At 54.4% G+C, this 21,615-nt stretch overlaps 1 protein-coding gene across 7 annotated transcripts in view; it reads left to right on the top strand.

Annotated features, from left to right (window-relative positions):
• Positions 1–19,778, top strand: part of MON1A (MON1 vesicular trafficking associated A) — a 35,210-nt gene extending 15,432 nt beyond the window's left edge. The window contains exons 2-6 of one of the 7 annotated variants that reach the window (XM_032789503.2): positions 4,314–4,461; positions 12,470–12,937; positions 13,824–14,589; positions 16,070–16,217; positions 18,028–19,778. In XM_032789503.2, the coding sequence (XP_032645394.1) occupies positions 4,335–4,461; positions 12,470–12,937; positions 13,824–14,589; positions 16,070–16,217; positions 18,028–18,168 (1,650 nt within the window). In that variant the 5' untranslated portion in view covers positions 4,314–4,334 and the 3' untranslated portion in view covers positions 18,169–19,778. Of the gene's footprint in view, positions 1–4,313; positions 4,462–12,110; positions 12,273–12,469; positions 12,938–13,823; positions 14,602–16,069; positions 16,218–17,817; positions 17,961–18,027 lie in introns of those variants that run through there. The other 6 variants (XM_032789504.2, XM_032789509.2, XM_032789508.2 and 3 more) reach the window with 6 other exon arrangements.
• The last annotated feature ends 1,837 nt before the right edge of the window (positions 19,779–21,615 follow it).

Genomic DNA, 21,615 nt, shown 5'->3' with positions numbered 1-21,615 from the left:
CCCCCGTGTCCTTCCCTGGACTCGGATGCCCTGTTTACCTGGGGTGCTGCCCCCTGGCAGTAACCTCTTTCTCTCAGGGTCTCCCCTCCCCAGGAAACCCTCACCCACTATCCTCACCTCGCTTCAGTATAAGGCTACTGCCAGTCATCATCTAGTCCCCATGCCCTGGGACAGACTGCAGTATCAGCCTACTCATCACTGGCAAGGTTGGGTTTGGACCTGCTGCCTTTACCTACCCCTGGGCTGCCCTCTGCAACCCCCAGTACCCATTGGCCTTGTGCTAGGCCGCAGCCTTGGGCTTTCCAGACTGGAGCTCCCCGCTCCTCTGCCTTTCCCCAACCCTGCTCCACTCAGGTACCCTGTCCCTCACTCCCTTCAGCCAGGCCCTTCTCCCTCTACAGGCAGAGGGAGACTGTTGAGCTCCTGGCTCCCAGCCTTTTTATACAGGCCAGCAGTGGCCTGATTGGGGTGTGGCCCAGCTGTGGCTGCTTCCCCAGTCAGCCCAGCTTTTAGAGCTTCAGTCCTCCCAGGCAGGAGCGGGTGTCCACCCTGCTACACTGGCAGCAGGGCTGGCTTTAGGCCAATTCCACCAGTTCCCCCGAATTGGGCCCCGTGGACAGTGAGAATCTCTTCCCTGGCAAGAGGCGCCTTTTTAATTTTTACTCACCTGGCAGCACTCCAGGTCTTTGGCGGCACTTCGGTGGTGGGTCCTTCAGTGCCACTGAAGACCTGGAGTGAGTGAAGGATCTGCCGCCGAAGTGCCACCAAAGACTCGGAGCACCGCCCGGTGAGTACAAGTCCCATGTGGTTTTTTACATGTATGGGATTTTTTGTTTTTTTGGTCATCTTTGCGGGAGGCCCATCAAAACTGTTCGAATTGGGACCTGCACTTCCTAAAGCTGGCCCTGACTGGCAGTGGGGCTGCCATTTCCCTATAGGCTCAGAAGCTGCCCTGAATAAAGCTGGCTGCTCCTTCCCACTGTTTTCAGTGAGATGGCGCAGGGGGGTGGATGGGCCAAAGGACTGTGAGGAGCAGCAGAGACCCTGTGAAAGGGGGATGGAGAGTGTGATAGAGAGCAAGCATGGGAGGGGCAGGATGCAGGTTTAGGGAGGCATGGGGGCAGGAGGCAGGCTGGGGGGCGGGCAGAGGGCAGTGATGGGTGGAAGATGGAGAGGATAGTCTAGCAGCTCCCCCAAACCGGGGGGGTGAGGGGAGTCCCTTCCCAGCAGCCAGGGGAAGGCAATATCAATGTTGCCAACACTTACGAACTGATCAGGAGTCGCAGGGTTTGACATCTACAGGGGGTCCATGACAGCAGGAGGCAGTGGAGGGGGTAATCGGGGGAAGAGCTGCTGCTGGACCCACCAGCAATGTCTCTTGCTGCCTCGTCACTTCTCTTTGCCTCGGGATCCAGGTAGGAGAGAAGCCTTGGGGGGCAGCAAGGCCTGGAAGGGGGAGTCAAGACAGTAATCAGCAGGGGATGGCAACTCCCCATCTCAGCGGTGCAGAGAGGGTAAGTGGGGGCTCCCTCTGAGCAGCCAGGCAGGGGAGGGGTGTATTTCAGTATGTGCTGGAGGTTGCCTTGTCAACCTGAAAGGATCACACGTGCAGAGCCACAGGAGTAGAGGGGAGTTAGAAAGGCAAAAGACAGGCTGGGAACCATGGCCTGAGGATGTTTTTGAAGTCTCATGATTTGGGGAGCCAACCGCATAGTATGTGGGGGTCCAACTCGTGAGTTTGGCTCTCCTGAGATTGGCCATACTGGATAAGGAGGCAGGATGAATAATAATATTCAGAGAATTCCACAAAAATCTGCCCACTTTCAGAACAGCTGCGGTCTCCCACTGTTCTCCGGGGGACACAGGCTGCCCATGTCTCCATTCACCTAGTCCTCACAGTACTTTTCTCTTCCTCAGCATGGGAGGTCCACTCTTTCCCTGAAGGCAGCTTGGTTTCCCTCATGGTAAGAGGGATAGGTGATGGTGACTATTTTGAATAAAGGCAGCTAAGCTGAGGGAACCCTGTGGCCTCAGTCCTCTTTGAAGCCCTAGCAGAAAGTGGCCAGTTCTCCGTGGTGTTTTCTGAAGATCTTATGTGCCAGGTTCTGCTGATAGATGAACCATCAGTTATGAAAAACGATGGCCGAACATGAACATATTTAATCTAAAAAACTTACTGCACCATGAGGGAAAACAAACTTGAGGCTCACATGTTGCATTTCTTTTGTAGGCCGCCCTTGGCGTGTTACCCAAATTTTTATGTGAAAATGGCTTGTCGGGTTTTCGGGGAGGTGGGGGAAACCCTATCCAATGAGAGAGACTATCACTGCTGGCAACTTTACAGGCTACTTCAGGGTGATTCAGTGGCCTGGGACCAATGTTTGGCTCTGCCACTGCTTTACTGGTTGATCTTGGTCCAATCATGTCCCTCCCTTTGCCTCAGTTTCCCCATTAATAAAATGGGGATAATGGTACTGACCTCCTTTGTAAAGCACTTTGAGATCTATTGATGAAAAGCACTAGGCAAGAGCGAAATATCGATATTGTTTGGTTGGCTAAGTCACTCTCTCTTTTCTGTGCTCTATCCATTTCAAATACACATGCCGAATGCAGGGAGGGGTGAAGCAGTGCCAGTGCAAAGGGCAGGCTGGGCAGAGGAGCCAGCATACGGGCTAGTGTCACAGGACTCCAGTGTGGTTTGAGTGATGATTAGGCACTCATGTGGCACAGAGGTGAATTCAACCCAAACCCAGGACAACAAACAACAAGGGGACCAATGAGTTGGCCTCAGACCCTAGAAAGAGAAAAACAATGGCCTCTATTAAACGGGACTGTGGAAGAGAGGAAACCCTGTTGGGACAAGAGCAGCTTTCATGAAGCCTGTCCAGGAGCTTTGTGTACCCTAACTGAGACAGGAGAATTAGGCAGCGAATGCTAATGTGACCAAAGTCTCAGCTCTGCTCAAGATCTGGGCAAGGAGGCTGAGCTTTTTTGTCTTTATTTCTCAAAGCATGTTACAAAGAAGGTCAGCATCATCCCCTTTTACAGATGGGAAAACTGAGGCAGGGAGGTCATCCAGAAGCAGAACCAGAATTAGAGCCTGCCTCTTCTGAGCCCTCCTGCAGCGCTCAATCCAGTACGCTACCCTGCTCCTAGCAGAGCTCAAGCCTCGTCTCTAGCCATTTCAGTACATCTTTGTTTTCTTGGTGTCAAGCAATCAGTAGCAGTGGTGGGTTGGTGCTAGTGACAGGCCTAAGAACAAGGGGGGCAGGGGTGGGCAAGGACAGGACACCCATCTCTTTGGTCGCCTCTGTGCTCCCCCATCGCTCCCCAGCCAGTGAGTGGCTGGAATGGATGCCGCTTAAGCTAGCGGGGTGAGGAGCTCTTCCTGATGAGCGCCAAGCCCTTGGGAGTGTGGGTGAGGAAGGGGGGCTCAAGGCTCCACTCTGATTCCTCCTGCCCATATGCTCCCACTGGCCTGGTGAGACGCTGGCATCCCGCTGGCTCAGAAGTCTGATCGGGATTGGGGCCAGCTGTGGGGAAGTGACTGAATGAGCCATGCTTGACTAACTCCCAATGTTAGCTTCTCACCCCTCCCACCCCCTTTCATTATGTTACTGCTCTGGGGATCTCTAGAGCCATTGCTTCCCCTCATTCAGACCAACTGGCCCCATTGAGAGGGATGGGTCTTGTTCTCTGTGACTGCTCTTCCCCACTCGGCTCCTCCAACCAGTCCTCCTGGCCCAAAGCAGCCAGTAGCACTCCAAGGATCGTCTCAATGCTTCTGCTCCTCGTGCCCCCATTGAAAGGTTGTCAGGGCTGCTCGGAGGATGTGCCCTTTCCCTTGTCACTCTCCCCAGGACCCACCCCCATCTACCACTGTCCCTTTTGTTGCATGGCTCCCACAACGGAAGAGAGAACTGCAGGCTCTTCCTGTGGCTCAGTAACCTGGATGTGATCTCAGCCTGGATGTAGAAGAGGTAACTCCTGTAGATGTGTCCCACCTGCTATGGATAGGTGGCACAGAGATGATTTTTACACTTCTGCTCCATATGCTACCAGAGACATGCCCAGCTGTTTCCTCCCCCTGGTGAGCTCCAGGCCATGATCAAAGAGAACTGAACTACTTATCCTCTGGCCCATTGCTGCTGCCACCCCACCCAGACATTCCTGGATAGGTTTTCCCCTCTCACCACTGCTCTGATGCGATGCCCACTGTGTCATGGTGCTTCCATCTGCCCACGCTGGGGAGCAGCAAGACCAGGTGAGAGAGCAGTGGGACATGGAGGGCTGACAGTCTCCTTTGTGTGCAGGTCCCTGCCAGCCTCTGAGGAATGGCTGCTGACATTCACAAGAAGAAAGGCTGGGAAGTCTCCAATGGGTCCTTGGTGCCAGCAGATGGGCAACCCACGGAGCGGTCGGAGAGCCCCACCCCAGGGCTGGCTCAGGGCATGGAACCAGGTAGGGGCAGGGGATTATTGCATTCGTAGGATGGGCCATGCTCACTCCAGCTCTGTGATTGTTCTGCTGGCCCTGTGGGAGAGGCTGAAAACAACTTCCCCTTCCACTTCCCGGGCTAGCTTGGGAAGGAGACTGGGAGAAGTAGGCCACCTTAGCTGAGGTACTGCAACTGGGACGATGGACAGGCGCACAGGCCAACCAGCAGGAATGATGTGAGTGAGGGCCCATCTCTGGGCTGATCACATTGTTATCCCCATGGATTAAGCTGTCCCATGTCTATGTGCAGAAACTAGGGGTGTGGGGGGGGTGCCTGGTGTCCTGTGCCAGGGCCCCAGCTGCCAGCCCTGCATGTGGGCTCCTGGCTGCCAGCCCTGCTCCTGGGGCTCTGCTCCCTCTGGCCCCGCATGTGAGCTCCCAGCCCTGCACCCGGGCTCCACTGCCAGCCCCGCCCCTGCCTCTAGCTATGTCACCAGGCTTGGCCACTTTCCAGGTGTAATCCCTCCCTCCTGGAGACACGGCCCCCTGCTTCTGGCCCCAGCTCTGGCAGGGGGACACTGGTCCATGGTGACAGAGCTAGCACTGGGAATGACCCTGGAGCCAGCATGGGGAAGAGTCTCCCTCCTTGCTCTGAAGCTGCTATGGGATTAGTATAGATGTCATAACTGAGATGCTTTCTCCACCTGGGAGCAGATCAGGAGAAGGGGCCCGACTCCATAACTGGGAAGATCTCTCATTTTGACTGGTGCCCCAAGGTCATGCCCACAACAAAAATGGCCATCTGACCTTCTGACCCTGTCCAGTCCCACATAGTGAATTCCTTCATGAGATAAATGGGTTGGAATAACAGGGGTTGGCTGGTGTAATGATGCAGCCTTTGGAGGGGCACAACTGAGAGTATCAATTCAGGACAAATTGCTTAGGAGCAGGGCAGTTACAGCCCAAAGCTGGAATTCCTTTTCTATTAAGGCACGCCAAACCAGCTAAACACAGGTGACTTTGGTTTTACCCCACTGGCTAACCATAAGTCATATAAGCAATTCCCTTAGGTACTCCAGTTCCCTTGTATCACCATCAGTGCCACTTGTTATGGGGATGAATGGTTATGACAACCAATACCCCAGTAAAAGAAAAAGTTCTCCCAGTCCCAAAGGACCAAGCCCCAGACCAATATACAAATCAGATCTTACCCACAAATCACGCTGTTGCCAATCCTTTACAATCTAAAGGTTTATTCATAAAAAGAAAGATATATAGATGAGAGCTAAAATTGGTTAAATGGAATCAATTACATACAGTAATGGCAAAGTTCTTGGTTCAGGCTTGTAGCAGTGATGGAACAAACTTCAGGTTCAAATCAAGTCTCTGGAGTACATCCACAGCTTGGATGGGTCATTCAGTCCTTTGTTCAGAGCTTCAGTTTGTAGCAAAGTTCCTCTGGAGGTAAGAAGCAGGATTGAAGGCAAAATAGAGAGGTTTCCAGGGCCTCTTATATTTTCTCTCTTGTGGGTGGAAACCCCTTTGTTCTCCTGTGCAAAATCACAGCCACAAGATGGAGTTTGTGGCCACCTGGGCACATTACATGTCCATGAATGAGCAGCAAAGAGTCGATCCAGACTAACATGGCTACCCTCTGATACTATGTCCATGAATGATTCAGCTTTTTGCAAGCCAATGCCATTGTTTACATGTTAGTTTGAACATTCCTAGGAAAGCTCAGATGTGGATTAGCATCTCTCAAAGTCCATTGTCAGTTAAGTGTTTCTTGATTGAGCACTTACTGAGAATAGTCCTTTCTCAAGAAGCTGACCAAATGCTTCACTGAGGCTACTTTAGAATCAAACACATTGAGATACAAATACATATCCACTATTCATAACTTCAGATACAAAAATGATACACACATACAGACAGCGTAATTGTAACCAGCACACTACAACCTTTCCATAGGCACCTCACTTGACAACCTTCGTACAATATTTGCTGCAAATATATAACAGTGGTTGCAACAATGATCTATATGGTTACTGTTTGAGTCAATAACGTCACAGCTGGGTGATGGAATGGGGACAGGTGTCAGAAGTCAAGGCTGCCATGTTTGCTGTGGGATGGTGAAGGGGGAAGCCATCCACCCCAGGGATTTATAGGTGAGACAGCATCCCACAAGCCCTCTATAGTTAATGAGAAACAACTGTGCCATTATGCAGATCGGACACCCCAACCAATCATCAAGCAGGTAATTGCTGAAGAGGACAATGAGCTTAGGGTGATGGGAATGTGGCCATGGGAACATGGAGTTAACAGGCCTGTGAAGGGCATGGGACCTGCAGTGACCCCAGTGACCAGGATTCTGGGTTGGTGTCTCACCACCATGGGCACAGTGGGATGGAGCCAGAGAGGGCAGCTTTCCCCACAGAGTGACCTGCTGGAGGGAGTGGGGCTGGGGCAATTATAGAATCATAGAAGATTAATGTTGGAAGAGACCTCAGGAGGTCATCTAGTCTAACTCCCTGCTCAAAGCAGAACCAACCCCAACTAAATCATCCCAGCCAGGGCTTTGTCAAGGCGGGCCTTAAAAATCTCTAAGGAAGGAGATTCCACCATCTCCCTAAGTAACCCATTCCAGTGCTTCACCACCCTCCTAGTAAAATAGTGTTTCCTTGTATCCAACCTAGACCTCCCCTGCTACAACTTGAGACCATTGCTCCTCCTTGTTCTGTCAGCTGCCAACACAGAACAGCTGAGCTCCATCCTCTTTGTAACCCCCTGTAGTGCGGCTCGGCTGCGGGGTATCCCACGGCCTCGCTCTAGTTCGCCGGCTGGTGGCTCTGCCGGCGGGGGGAGCAACACACACTCGGTTAGGGGGGCTCAGACCCTGGGGCGGGGCTGAGTCAATAGTCCGAAGCTGGCCCAGGCCCTAGGTCAGGGTGGGGCAACAAACACTGAGTCAGAAAGCTCAGGCCCTCAGGCAGGGCTGAGCGGTACTCATAGGCTTTGGCATCCTCAGGCCAGGGGAAGGGGGAGTCTGCCACCCTGGAGTGGGGTGGCAGGGGGGACGCAGGCCCTCCCACTTCACTGCGTCCCAGCCTGGGGCCCTAGTAGCGGCAGAGACTTGCTGCTGTCAGTGGGGATCCTGGCCACAACACACAGACATTGGCTCTGGTAGTGTTGCAGCCAGACTGGGGTCGGCTGCCCCTGGGCTACTTCCACACTCCCCCTTGTAGGGTACCTGAGTCGTTGTAGCATCACTGGCTGTCTCAAACACCATCGGTTCCTCTGGGTAAGTAGCCGATGGTAGGCTCAGTGGCTCCTTGGGGTAGCTGGTGCGGGGCGGTCCCGGCTAGCCGAGCGTGAGCTCTGGCTGGCAGCGACTGCAGATGTCTGGCCCCTGCGGTGGCTGGGTGTAAATGGGCAGACTCACCCCTGCGGCGCCCCCTGCTGGTGTCTTTGGGGAATTAGCTCAGTTTCCAGCCCGGAGCACCCTCTGCAGGCTGGTGATCTGCCTGTCCTCTGGCCCTGTGTCCCTCCCTGGTGCCCTTTTTTACATGGAGTGCTGCCCCCAAGCAGTCACCCCTTTCTCTGAGGGTTTCCCCTTCCCGGGGGACCCCACCCTCTATTCCCACTTTGCCTCAGTAGATGGCTACTGCCCAATCTCCATCTAGCCCCCATTTGCTGGGGCAGACTGCAGTATCAGCCACTCATCATAGGCAATGGGGTTTGGACTGGCTGCCTTTACCCACCCTTCGGCTGCCCCTCTGCAAGCCCAGTATCTAGGAGGCCTAGAACTAGGCCCTACGGCCTGGGGAGTTGCTGGCCTAAGGCCTTTCCCCAGCCCTGCCTTCCTCTAGGTCCCCTGAGTGAGTTCCCAATCAGCCAGGGCTGTATCCCTCTGCAGTCAGAGAGAGACTGTTTGTTTTCTTCTGGCTTCCCTGGCCCTCCTATAAGGCCCTGTTCCCCCCCGTTTGGGGCGTGGCCCCAGCTGCAGCCACTTCCCCAATCAAAGCAGCCTAAAGGCTGCTTTCCCCAGCTACAGCCCCCTTTCAGGGCTGTTTTTAACCCCTTCTGGGCAGGAGCAGGGGTCCACCCTGCTACACTGGGCCTTGACTGAGCTCTGCAGGCGAGCTTTTATACTTGCGGATCAGCGACGTGACCACTGAGGGGCGGGCGCAGGACCCAGTGGCTCTGCCCATGGTGTTGGTAGGGGAGGTTCATCCCTCAGCGGGGCTGTGGGGTATCCCACTGCCTTGCTACACCCCCCTTCAGGTATTTGAAGGCCACTGTCAAGTCCCCCCTCACTCTTCTCTTCTGCAGACTAAACCAGCCCAGTTCCTTCAGCCTCTCCTCGTAAGTCATGTGCCCCAGCCCCCTCATCGTTTTTGTTGGCCTCCGCTAAACTCCCTCCAATTTGTCCACATCCCTTCTGAAGTGGGGGGCCCAAAACTGGATGCAGTACTCCAGATGTGCCCTCACCAGTGCCGAATAGAGGGGAATAATCACTTCCCTTGATCTGCTGACAGTGCTTCTACCAATGCAGCCCAATATGCCATTAGCCTTCTTGGCAACAAGGGCACACTATTGACTCATATCCAGCTTCTCATCCACTGTAGTCCCTAGATCCTTTTCTGCAGAACTGCCGCTTAGCCAGTTGGTCCCCAGCCTCTAACAGTGCATAGGATTCTTCCGTCCTAAGTGCAGGACTCTGCATTTGTCCTTGTTGAACCTCATCAGATTTCTTTTGGCCCAATCCTCCAATTTGTCTAGGTCACTCTGGACCCTATTCCTACCCTCCAGCTTATCTACCTCTCCCCCCATCTTAGTATTATCTGTGAACTTGCTGAGGGTGCAGTTGATCCCATCATCCAGATCATTAATGAAGATGTTGAACAAAACTGGCCCTAGAACCGACCACTGGGGCACTCCACTTGATACTGGCTGCCAACTAGACATCGAGCCATTGATGACTACATATTGAGCCCAATGATCTAGCCAGCGTTTTGTCCACCTTATAGTCCATTCATCCAATCCATACTTCTTTAACTTGCTGGCAAGAATACTGTGGGAGACCGTATAAAAAACTTTGCTAAAGTCAAGCTTTTCCCATATCCACAGAGCCAATTATCTCATCATAGAAGGCAATCAGGTTGGTCAGGCATAACTTGCCCTTGGTGAATCCATGTTGACTGTTCCTGATGCCCCGAGGTTCCACTGGGGGAGCAGGCCCCCAGAGAGCTCTATGCCGGCTGGGGACGCCTGACCCTTCATCTAGGATCTTGGAAGTGCAGCTCCAGTGGCAACGCATTGCCAGCCCTTCTAACGCACCCACCCCACTGCTGGCCCAGGAAACCTCCTGACAGAGGGGCCTTGAGCAAAGGGTAACGCAGGCTCAGGCTGCAGGGAGTTTGCTGGACAGGTTGCCAAGTGTAGGGTGAGGAACAATCTTTCCCCCTTCCACCCACCTGGGGATTTAGATAGCAGGGTTTGCAGAGGGCACTCCCTGGTGAGGACTGGTACCATGGAGTCTGGGGTGATCTACGGGAAAAACCCAAGTTACTGACCTGGTGCAGCACTGGCCCTTTAAATGTGTGAGTCACAGCGACACGAGAGCTGTCATGCGCTCCCCGCATCAGGGTCACGTCCCCTGGGAGGGGACCCCGCTAGGAGCATGCTGTCTGGGCCCTTGGTGTCTGGTTTACTCTGCTCAGTCACCCCCTTCCCCTCGCTCCCTGCAGGGGTGGAACAAGGCTCCTTCCACCAACCCCCCAGCACTGGGGCTGGCTCAGTGGGCAAAGACTGCAGGGATAGCGGCTGGGGGTTCCCTTGTCCTGTGCCCAGTCCCCTGTGTTATGCCTTGGGCAGCATCTCTAAACCACAGGTCTGCATGGCCTTGGCAGGGTGCCTGCCTCCCCAGCCTAGACTAAAGTCCCCTCACAGTTCTGGAGCAGAGATAAGAAAGGCCATAAAACAAGGCGCCTGCCCTAGCCTTGTGCTGGGATGTGAGGGGAAGGAGGTGGTGGTCATGCTGTCCGGAGAGGCTCAGGACCCTGAGTGGTAACCTCAGAACAGACAGTCACAAATAGGGCAGAGACCCCAAGCTGGTAGGGGTCTATAATCAGATTTCACCAAGCCAGTAACAAATATGAACTCCTGGATCACTGTCACAGTCTCACCATGGAGTCACAGGCAGTCCCCAATTTATCCTGCCACCCAGACAAATTGGATTTAGTGATAAATGGTCATTTTTGACATCAAAAATTGCACTGCACATTCAGGTTGCTTCTAGTCCCATGAGACCAGTCACTTACCCCAGATCATTAGGGTGAGAAGGGACCTCAAGAGATCATCTAGTCCAAGCACCTGCTCAAAGCAGGACTAATCCCCAAATGGTCCCCCTCAAGGATTGAACTCACAACCCTAGGTTTAGGGGGCTAATGCTCAAACCACTGAGCTAGCCCTCTCCCTGATCAGTTGACTCCCTAGATCTTACTCCAAAGACCACGCCTGTGGCCAGTCTGTAATAAGCTATCTAAAGGATTATTAACTAGGAAAAAGGTATAAGGGAGTTATATACAGGTTAAAGCAAGTGAACATATCCACCCCAATGAGTTACCATCTGATCCTAAGAATGAACAGTTGTAGTGATCTGTCAGTTCAAAGTCTCCTTCAGGGCAGACTCAGGAGGCACCCCTGAGGCTCTCTGGCTTCAGGTTAGGCCATGTCTACACTAGCAAGCTTACAGTGGCACAGCTGTCCCAATGCAACTGCACCTCTGTACGAGTGCTCGTGTAGCTGCTTTATGCCGGTGGGAGAGAGCTCTCCCGTCGACATCATAAAACCACCTCCACAAGTGGTGGTAGCTATGTCAGCAGAAGAAGCTTTCCCACTAGCACAGTGCTGACCACAATGGCACTTCTGTAACGTCATTCAGGGTGTGTTTTGTTCACACCCCTGAGTGCCACAAGTTATACCTACAAAAGTGGTCATGTAGACATGGCCTTAGAGTCTCTGGCCCTTCAGAGTTCAAACAGCCAAAAAGATGGAAAACTTTCCTTTGACTTGGTTTTATTTTCTTCATTCAGCTTCCAAGTCCACAGGACGAGCTTCCTTGCAGGTAGTATTTCCAAGGTGCGAATAGGACCGTTAACTAATCCTGTGTATTGCAATGTTTCTTGATGGCCCATCTGGTTTTTATAGTTCTTCTGGAAGTGTGGGGGGGACAATTCCTGTGCCTGGGTTCACAAATTCAGAGCAAACATTTTCAGAGTTATAAAGCAAAGCTTACCTCCCTTCTTATAGCCTGGGATACAGACATTGCAATCGAGATTAATGCAGGCAGCAATTTACAAGCATTTCATAGAGTCTAAACACCCAATGTCTTATAAGAATGTAACACCTCTTTTGAGGAAAACTACCATACAGGTGAAGTGTCTGGTCTCCAGCTATGAGTTTGTCAGTTCTTAGCTAATGCCTGCAGCCCAGGAAAAAGCTGGTATCTGGCCTGCCAGCATCACCAGGGATGTAGGAGTTTTCTGTGTGCAGCTGAGATGGCACAGCCCCAGTAGGGCACAGATAGGTCTGGCAACACCATTCTGTGACACCATTCAGAGGGCAGCTAGGCTGTATGGTCAGCCATATTGGTTTCTCTTTGCAGGTGTCTGGACAGCCTGCCGGCCATGAGAGACTGAGCCAGCCAGGACCCTGGGTGCAGGCATCGGAGGTGCTGGCTCTGCTTTAGGAGTGGGCCTGCTCTGCTACAGAGATGGGGCTCTAACACAGGGTGGGGTTCGGAGTCTTGGGGTATTGGCCTCTCTCTAGCAGTGAGAATGGGGACACACGAGCCCGACTTTGTTATTCGTCCTGCAGGAGTCGAGTGGGGTTCCCCTTCATCTGTGGTGTCTCCCAGAGTCTGGCTCATTTCTTCCCACCATCCAGTCGGCTGTCCTAGCTTGTCTTGGAGCAGTCATCTTGGCACTGGAGAGGAGAGGCTAAAGCTCTCCGGTGTTTTGGTTTCCAGGGGCAGGCCAGGAGGGGGCGATGTTTGTTCACACCCGGTCCTACGAGGACCTGACGAGCCCTGAGGATGGAGATGTCGTGTCCAGGAACCCTGAGGAAGGGCAAGGGGACCAGGCAGACCAGACCAGCATGGAACAGATCAGCAAGGACTTCAGTGAGCTCAGCACACAGCTAACGGGCATGGCATTAGACCTGGAAGAGGAGATGAGGCCGAGTCAGGAGGACAAGATGGATCTCTCGCTGCAGACTGCCCGGAGAGACTCAGCTCGGTCAGAGAAAGAGGACGAGGACGTGACCATGGAGGCCTGGCGCATGCATCAGAAGCATGTGTTCGTGCTGAGCGAGGCGGGCAAGCCAGTGTATTCCCGCTACGGCTCAGAGGAGGCGCTGTCCAGCACCATGGGAGTGATGATGGCCCTGGTGTCCTTCCTGGAGGCAGAGAAGAATGCCATCAGGTCTATCCATGCAGGTACCATCGCAGGCAGGGGCCAGTTGAGGGCACATGCTGCCTCGGGGGGTATTAGCTGGATCTTAGATGTGATGCTCCGCTGTTGACCGCTGCGCAGAGCGGCCGGAGCACTGGCTTGGACAGGAGCTCACTGCTGTCCTAGGAGCAGGACAGGTGCTGGGCCCGGCCTCCAGCTGCACACACAGCTGCCTGATTTGCAAGTGCAGTTACCATAGCCACGTGTGTGAATCTGGCCATCTGCTGTTGGTGAGTGCTTTGAATGTGCATGCAAATTGGGAGCACTGTGAGATGGTTACAGAGGGAGGCAGATGAGGAGACCAGGGGCCTGTGTGCTGGTGTCTCCCTGGAAAGGGCATACGAAAGCCTGTGGCTCTGACACAGTGCAGGGGACGCACTGAGTTTCCCTTCCCTGAGTAGGTCGCTGGCTAGGAGCACTGGGTTGCTGGAGGAGCTTACCCTCAGTGTCCGCCTCACTGCAAGGACAGCCATCCTTGCTTCTTAGGCCTGATTTGATACAGAAAATGTAGGTTGATTAGCAGCATAGGGACGGTAGCTAGGTCTTCCACTGGCGTAGGTGCGTCGACACCAGGGGTTAGGTCGTCATAGCTATGGCACTTCCCATAACTACAGTGACCTAACCGCTGGTGTAGTGCAGCTAGGCCAACAGAAGACCTACCCACCATCACTCAGGGAGGTGGTGTTCCTACACCGATCAGTTTGTGTAGGCTGTGTCTGTGGTACGGGGTTGCGCTGGCATAGTAGTGCCTATAGCATAGATGCGGCCTCATTCGCTGACCCTCTGGAGCCACGAGAGCTACCTGGTATTTCCCAGCAGTGTGCTGCCCTGGGCTAACATGTCCCTCTCTCTCCCTCCCGTGCTGGGCAGACGGCTACAAGGTGGTCTTTGTGCGCCGGAGCCCCCTGGTGCTGGTGGCCGTGGCCCGGACGCGGCAGTCGGAGCAGGAGATCACTCATGAGCTCCTCTACATCTACTACCAGATCCTCAGCCTGCTCACCTGGACCCAACTCAACCACATCTTCCAACAGAAGCAGAACTATGACCTACGCAGGCTGCTAGCGGGCTCCGAGCGCATCACCGACAACTTGCTGGACCTGATGGCTCGGGACCCCAGCTTCCTGATGGGTGCCGCGCGCTGCCTGCCGATGACAGCGGGGCTCAGGGACACCGTGAGCACCTGCCTCCAGCAGGCCAAGGCCAAAAGCCTGGTGTTCTCCATCCTGCTGTCCAGGAACCAGCTGGTGTCTCTAGTGAGGAAAAAGGACCAGTTCCTGCATCCCATTGACCTGCATTTACTCTTCAACCTCATTAGCTCCTCCTCCTCCTTCCGTGAGGGTGAGGCCTGGACTCCTATCTGCCTGCCCAAGTTCAACTCCAGCGGCTTCTTCCATGCCCACATCTCATACCTGGAGCAGGACATGGATCTGTGCCTGCTCCTGGTCTCCACCAACCGTGAGGACTTCTTCACTGTCTCCGACTGCAAGCGCCGGTTCCAGGAGCGCCTGCGGAAGCGTGGCATGTCCCATGCCCTGCAGGAGGCCCTGCGCACCCCCTTCTACAGCGTCTCCCAAGTGGGGATCCCGGACCTCAGACACTTCATCTACAAATCCAAGAGCTCAGGTCTCTTCACCAGGTGAGAGTTGAGGTGGGTGTGGTCTCCATCACTGGACGTGGAGTCAATGGGAGCGCGCATGGCTGGGATGAGTCCCTGGGGCTGCTCTGTGCCATCAGAGCCCATGAGTAGCTCCCAGCTGTGGCCATGACAGCCAGTGCTAGCCAGGGCTGCTTCCCTGCCTGCCAGATCCTGGGCTGCCACAAGGCTGGTGCCAGGAACTGATGGTGCCTGGGTCAGCCTGTGAGTCTCACGGTGCCCCAGAGCCACCACTTGTGCTTACAGCTGGCATTGCATTAGAGCCACACATGGCACCTCGTGCACCACAGTGCAGGTCAGAGACACACGAAGCCCTGGGGTATGTTACTGGGGGTCAGGGTGGGTGTCTCTCCCAGGTGTGCCCTGAGCAGCTGGCTGTGGGGGCTCTCAGTGCAGAGGGAGTCTTTGCAGGCCTGGCACAGGGCTGCAGGGTGGCAGCTTCAAGGGGGTACCCTGCAGCCAGAGTCAGGGAGCTCATGAAGCAGCTTCCCCACCCTGACAGTGATTGGTGCTCTGGAGAAGACACCCGCCGCACCAGCCTGAATGCCTCATGTTCCCAGTGCTGGTCCTGACAGTGCAGCTTCCCACTGCTGGCCAACATAGGCCAGGCTCCAGGCCGCTGGTGCCAGATGGGTCTAGACCCTGTCTGCACTAGTGCTCCCAACACTGCTCCGGCTCGGGGAGTTGTATCACTGGTGACATGATGGGAGGGGGAACATCCAGCCAGGCTGCCGTATGCGACTCCAACTGCAGCTGGCTTCCTAATGAATTGCTCTGGAGGGCTCACTTACCCCCATCCCCCAGATGCCGAGTGCTCCTTGGACAGCAGCCTGAACTGTCCCCCACTGCAGGTGGCACTGATCTACAGGGACCCCTGTGCTTGGTCTAGGAACAGCTGCCAGGATTCCAGGGCAATGCCATCCAGAAGGTCCCCTTGTGCATGGCTTGAAGACTGGTGTCGGCTGGGGGACGTAGCGAGGCCTCCATGGCAAATCCTGGCAAAAAGCAAATGCCGGGGTCTCCACTGCAGTGGTCTAGCAAGGCCTGTGTGTTCATTTGCATATTACATTACCCACACCTCTTTGCACCAGAGACAGAGAGCAGTGAAGGACATGCTCCTCCTCACCTTGCAGGCTAGCTGCTCTTCACAGCGCCCAATGCTGGGTCCTTCATTGGGTCCAAGAGTTTCCTTGAGAGGAGTTGGCAGTGACAGGCAGGTGCCAGCAAGTGTGCAATTTCCATCAGAGTCACCTGCAACAAGCTGGCAGACATGGGTGAGGGCTCCATCACCCTGCAAAGTGTGCAGGTTAGCTGCACATGTTGCCTACTGGGTTCAGTAGCTTTGTGTAACCCTCTGCAGCTGTCCTGGGACAAGGAGTTCTATTGCTCTGTTGCATGGAGCTTACCCTGGTCAGGTTAATGTTCTGGGGGGTTAATCAAAGGGCAATTTGTTTTTTTCCAGCCCTGAGATTGAGGCTCCCTATGTCAGCGAGGAGGAGAAACAGAGACTGCTGGAACTATACCAGTACCTACACAGCCGTGCCCACAACTCTTCCCGCCCCCTGAAAAACATCTACTTCACAGGACCCAGTGAAAATCTTCTGGCTTGGGTAAGAACCACTCATCCTTCCATCAGCTGCCCCACATTTAGAAAGTGTGGACCAGCCAAGACTCTGTCATTTGAGCTAAAGGATTAGTGCTGGCAGCAGTAGTAGACTTTTCTCCTCTTATTATGACCAGCCAGTAGAGGGGGCAAAGACCCACATGCCATATTGGGGGTAGCAAGCTGAGATAGGAGAGCTAGAGTACACTGAAGTGGTCTGGCTAGCGTGTATGTTCCACTGTCCTCTGCATGAAATTTCCTCTGCATGGAACCCGGATACCAACCCAGAGTCAGGAGGAGTGCCTGGGAAATACATGGGGAGAGAGAGAAAATAAGAACTGCTCAGTGTGTGTCATAAGCTCTATACTATTTGCTGCTCAGGGGAATCTCCTTTAGTTCAAGTGGCAGAATCCTAGGCTTTTGGCGTAGGCAGGTCAATCTGCGTTCCAGCCCTGCCCCCACCATGGAGTTCCAAATGGCCATGGTTTTGCAGCACAGTGACAACCATTATGTGCCTGGTAACAGGGGTTTCATAGATGATTCCATCTAGTCTGCCCCCCTCTGTAGAGACTGCCCCCACAATTATTGCTGTTTGAATTAGGGCAGATATTATAGAAAAACATCCCATCTGGATTTAAAAATGGTCAGTGATGGAGAACCCACCATAACCCTGGGTAAGCTGTTCCCATGGTTAATGCCCCTCACCGTTAAAAATGTACACCTCATTTCCAGTCTAGTTTTGCCTGCCTTCAACTTCCACCCATTGGGCTGTGTTAGACTTGCTGGCCTGAAGAGCCCATTGTTAAATATCTGTTCCCCTTGTGGGTACTTACAGACTGTGATTCTAGTCACCTCTTCACCTTCTTGTTGTTACGCTAAATTGATTGAGCTCCTTGCGTGTCTCATTATAAGGCAGGTTCTCCAATCCTTTAATCAGCCTCCTGGCTTTTCTCTAAACTGCTCCAATTTGTCAACATCCTTCTTTGCTGCCATACTCTCTTGCTGCTCCTCTGAGAGGCCATCTCTAGTGTGCATCCTCACACAATAGCTGTGAGACCTTTAGGTTGTAGCACAATGATGCCTCAGGACCCTGTTGTGATACAATGTGAAGACACAGCTAGTGTTGTTCTAGTGGTGTTCTGCAAGCTGGGGGTTGCCCCATGCTCTGGCTTTTATGGGAGAGTCCTAGCTTTATTGGAGTCCTTGATGTGCCAGCATGTACCCATTGCAGCATGCAGTGCTCCATGTTGAGCTGAGATAGTTTCCAGTATGCAGTGCAGCAAGGCCTTTTCATGGGCCTCATCTCCATGTTAGAGATGAGGGCTGCTGCATTCTAGGAAAAGTAGCTGCTAGTCTAGGGCATGAGTGGGCATAACTTGGGCATCTCCCTGGGATGGAAAGGTTAAATCCATCAGTTTTTTGTACAAATCCAGGGAGCTCCTGGGGGGAGGGGAAGGCCCTTACAGGATTTAAACTTTCATAAGCAGAATGGACAATGTTAATTACTGAAATGTGCCAAGCACCTTTGCTCCCCAGTTAGGAGGTGGAAAACCCTGTCCGCTTGCAGTCTCTAATGTACGTGTCTTCATAACCCCGCGCCCATGCAGCAGTGCTGCCCTCCCCATTGCTCAGATGGGGAAACTGAGGCCAGAGAGACTACATGATCTGGGCCAAGATCTGTAACAGGGCAAGGAATTGAACCCTCACCTCCTAGGTTAGTGACTTCATTGTTGGGCCATCCTCCTGGACCCCTCCTGGCATCTGGAGGCAGGCTGTGTCCAGGCACTGACTGGGATTGGCTCCCATCTCTCCCCCAGGTGACCAGTGCCTTTGAGCTCTACGTGTGCTACAGCCCCCTGGGGACCAAGGCAGCTGCTCTCACCGCTGTCAACAAGCTGATGAAGTGGATCCGCAGGGAAGAGGACAGACTCTTCATCCTGACACCGCAGACCTACTGATGGGTGCTGTGCCATGCCAGCCATGCCCAGAAGATTCCCGGCTCCAATCAGAACATCCCCCGGGGCAGGCCCTGCCCTCCCAGTGTGCGCGGGAGATGGTGGGAAAGCGGCACCCTTTGGAAGCAGAGTCCTCTGCCCCCCAACGCAGGGAAAGCACATTAATGGGGCTGTTAAATAGCAGATTTTAGAGACCCTAAAGCTTCCCAAGTTGCCTGGCACTGTGACCAGGACTCAGTGGAGCCCCTGCTACTGAGGGGCCGCCCCACCTGGACACACATTCCCCACTACAGCCTCCAGCCACTGCTTCTACCTCACCTGCCACTTCTCAGCCTCCCCACACCATCCTGCTTCCCTACCCTGTTGGGACACTCTTCATTCCTGAGGTATATCCCTCAGTCTAGGGGAGTGAGGGAATCCCCCTTTTGCTAGCTGCCTCCATGGTGGGGCAGGGGAGGGGTAGGTGCTCAGTCTGCACTGGGCTCCTAGGACCCCTGGTTCCTCCTGTAGCACCTCCCCTCTTTTCTCCATCACTAGACTATTCCCAGAGCGCTGAGGTGGCATCTCCACCACTCCAGACCCACCCCGCTATCCCTGGCCTCCAGGTCTCTGAGCCAGGGGTCACTGCCTGTGCACCGCAGAACCTGCTGGCTCCACCTCTGCCCCAGTTATCTGCCAGGCCCAGGCATTCTGCCCGGGTCCCCAAGGGACAGGTTCTCAGGGGTGTTGGTGGGCAGGGCACACAGGGCAACCTGCCATGAGCAGGAAGGGCCGTATTACCCAGCGGCTTGGCCACTTGGTGTCGTCCCTCTCCCTGCTGTCTTCCAGCTTTCCCCTGCTCCTGGCATCTTGATGCCAGCATCTCCCAGCCGGGCCCTTCACAGCCCTGTTGGAGGCCTGGGGGGCAGGGAGCACTCAGACAGGAAGAACAGGCCCTTTGGGCTCCAAAGTGAGGAGGCCCTCATGTCGCCTTATGTTGGCCTGGTCACCCTGGGGAGGGCAGGGTGGCTGGGTCCCCAACCCCAGAAGGATTCGCCCTCAGGTCTCCATTAGTCAGTGCCGGCCTCTCCCACCCCCAGGTATTCCCTAGATCTCGCCCAAGCCCAGATCACAGGCAGTTTGCCTGTCCCTGCGGCTGGGTTTTCGGAGCCAGCTCAGCAGCTGATCTGTGTTCATGACCATGGCACCGGATCCTGGGATGGGGCTGGAGGAGGAAACCAACACCACTGAATAAAGACTGCAGAGAAACGATGGTGGTTTTCTTGCCGTGGGATGGCCACGTGGTGGCAGCAGAGGATGAGAGCGGGAAAGGGCTGGGTCCAGGGTCTGAGGTTAAAGCCAGTTTCCATTGTGAACCGCACCGGGACCCCTGTTAACTGTCTCTGAAAAGCCAAACGATCTTCGTTGTAGCCCAAACTGTTTCTGTTGCAGCCTGAACATGCTTGGCACAACTGGATGTCCCACTGTCCTGCGGTGCTTTACAATGATTATCAGTTGTTCTTATTTTCAGGAATTTGCAATACTACAGCCCAGAACAAATATCCCATGCGGGGTTAATAAAGTGGGTGCTATGGCCCGGCAGGGGCAAGGGCCGCCAGCAGCCCTGCAATGTGCCACTGACTCAAGCAGACTTTGGAATTGGACTGGGACGGTGCCAATGGTAGGCCCAGGTCGAGCCAGCACCACGTGCTTGTCCGTGGCCACACCTGCTCCTGGGCCCTGCCAGGACAGATAAGGGAAATAATCTATAGCGGTATGAGGCACCTTGATCCTATCCCCTCAGTGTAGCTGCAGCCGTAAGATCTCACTCCCCTGAACTGCCAGTCAGCCTGGGCCCAGAGGAGAGGATAGAGCAGCTCTGGCTGTCCTGTTGGCCTGCTGGGAGAGAGACGTGTCCCTGGGAAACAGGGAGTGTGACTAGCAGGTGGCAGTCACTGACCTGTCCCAAGACACCATAGGAAATCGGGCCCCCAGCTCCAAGGGTGGAGAAGGATTTGTCTGGGACTTGGAGGATTTTTTCTTCCCTTGCTCACTGTGGGCTCATGAGTGTGAAAGGCACCTAGGGCACACAGGGAGCTTTCCATAAACAGGGGTGGGGAGTGGGGAGATGGTTGGGAGCAGCCAGTGCCTGCTGCCCAGTGGGGAAATATGGACTCCCAGGATCTGCACAGTGCAGCTATAAACCACATCCTCCCTGGCAGATTTCACAACCCTGCCAGTCATTGCCTCATCTGCCCTGAACCTTGGCCTACAGAGCTCAGCAGCCAGGGATCTCATTCCATGCAAACCTGGGTCCCCTTCGCCACAACCAGTGTGGTGAGTCTCCAGGGGGTTGAGTTTTGGGGTGTCAGTGACCTGGTTTGAGAAGGGCAGCCTTCCCTCTGCCTTTCAAGGCTCTGTTGCTATCTTGGGTTCCTGGCCCCCATGCCCAGCATATCTGAGCCCCTCAATCCAGAAGAGACTGATCCTCACGTCCCACCCTCCCATGCACAAGAGCTGTACTAGGGTAGGTTCACCCATGGTGAACTTCCTGGGCTGTTATAGGCTTCCAATGTGACCCTGGGCAAGTCACTTAGCCTCGGTGCAGTGGGGATGCTAGTCCTGCACTGCCTGACGGCGGTGCAAGGGAAATGCACAATTAAGCCATGTGTTGAGAGCCACTGATGCTCTCTATAAGGTGTAATTGTTCTGCAGATGGGAACAGAGGCACAGCGACAGACCAAAGCTCACACAGGGAGTGAACCAAAGCTGGGAACTGAATCCTGGTCATCTGGCTCTCAGGGTAGGGGCCAGCCTTCCACTCCATGCTCAGCCTCCACAGTCCAATTCCTGAACCTCCAATACCTTCCCCTTCCTTCCACTGTACATGATCCACTACCAGGCCCAGTCCGGCATGGTGACCCTCATTCAGGGAGCAGTCTCACTGGAGCGTAGGGCAAGGGCTGCTCCCATGTGTGTGGGTCTGCAGGGCTGGGCCCTTTGGGGAGAAGGGTAGCAGCTCTCAAATGCCAACAGTGTTATTGCTCCAGTGCGTCAATGCACACAGCGTTTTGCAGGCAAATCCCAAGAGTGGTGGTGTCTGCTCAGAGGCAGCCAACAGGGGATGAAGGAGGCCAGCAGGAGTGGACCGCTGGCAGCGAGAAGGGCAGTGTGAGGATGAGGATACGGATGGGGTTCATAGTCCTGAGTCAGAGAGGCTGGTCTTGCAGGATGACCCCTGGGGAAGAAGACTCAGTGACGCGACCCAGAGCAGATGAAGGGCTCGGAAAGTTGGATCGAGCTAGTGGAACGGGCGTGCTGGGGGTTATGCCAGGGCAGCACCAGACAGAGCCTTCAGGAAGAGGATGAGGAATGTGGGCTCGCTGTGGATAGAGGCTGGAGGCTGGTGGGTGGATCTGAGCAGGGAGCAGACAGCACCCCCATGGTGGGCCAAGGGAGGAGAGTTTGGCT

The sequence above is a fragment of the Chelonoidis abingdonii genome, chromosome 16 (genome assembly GCF_003597395.2).
Source record: "Chelonoidis abingdonii isolate Lonesome George chromosome 16, CheloAbing_2.0, whole genome shotgun sequence".
NCBI lineage: Eukaryota > Metazoa > Chordata > Testudines > Testudinidae > Chelonoidis > Chelonoidis abingdonii.
Note: the sequence above shows the minus strand (reverse complement) of the source record. Positions and strands in the feature narration are given on the sequence as shown.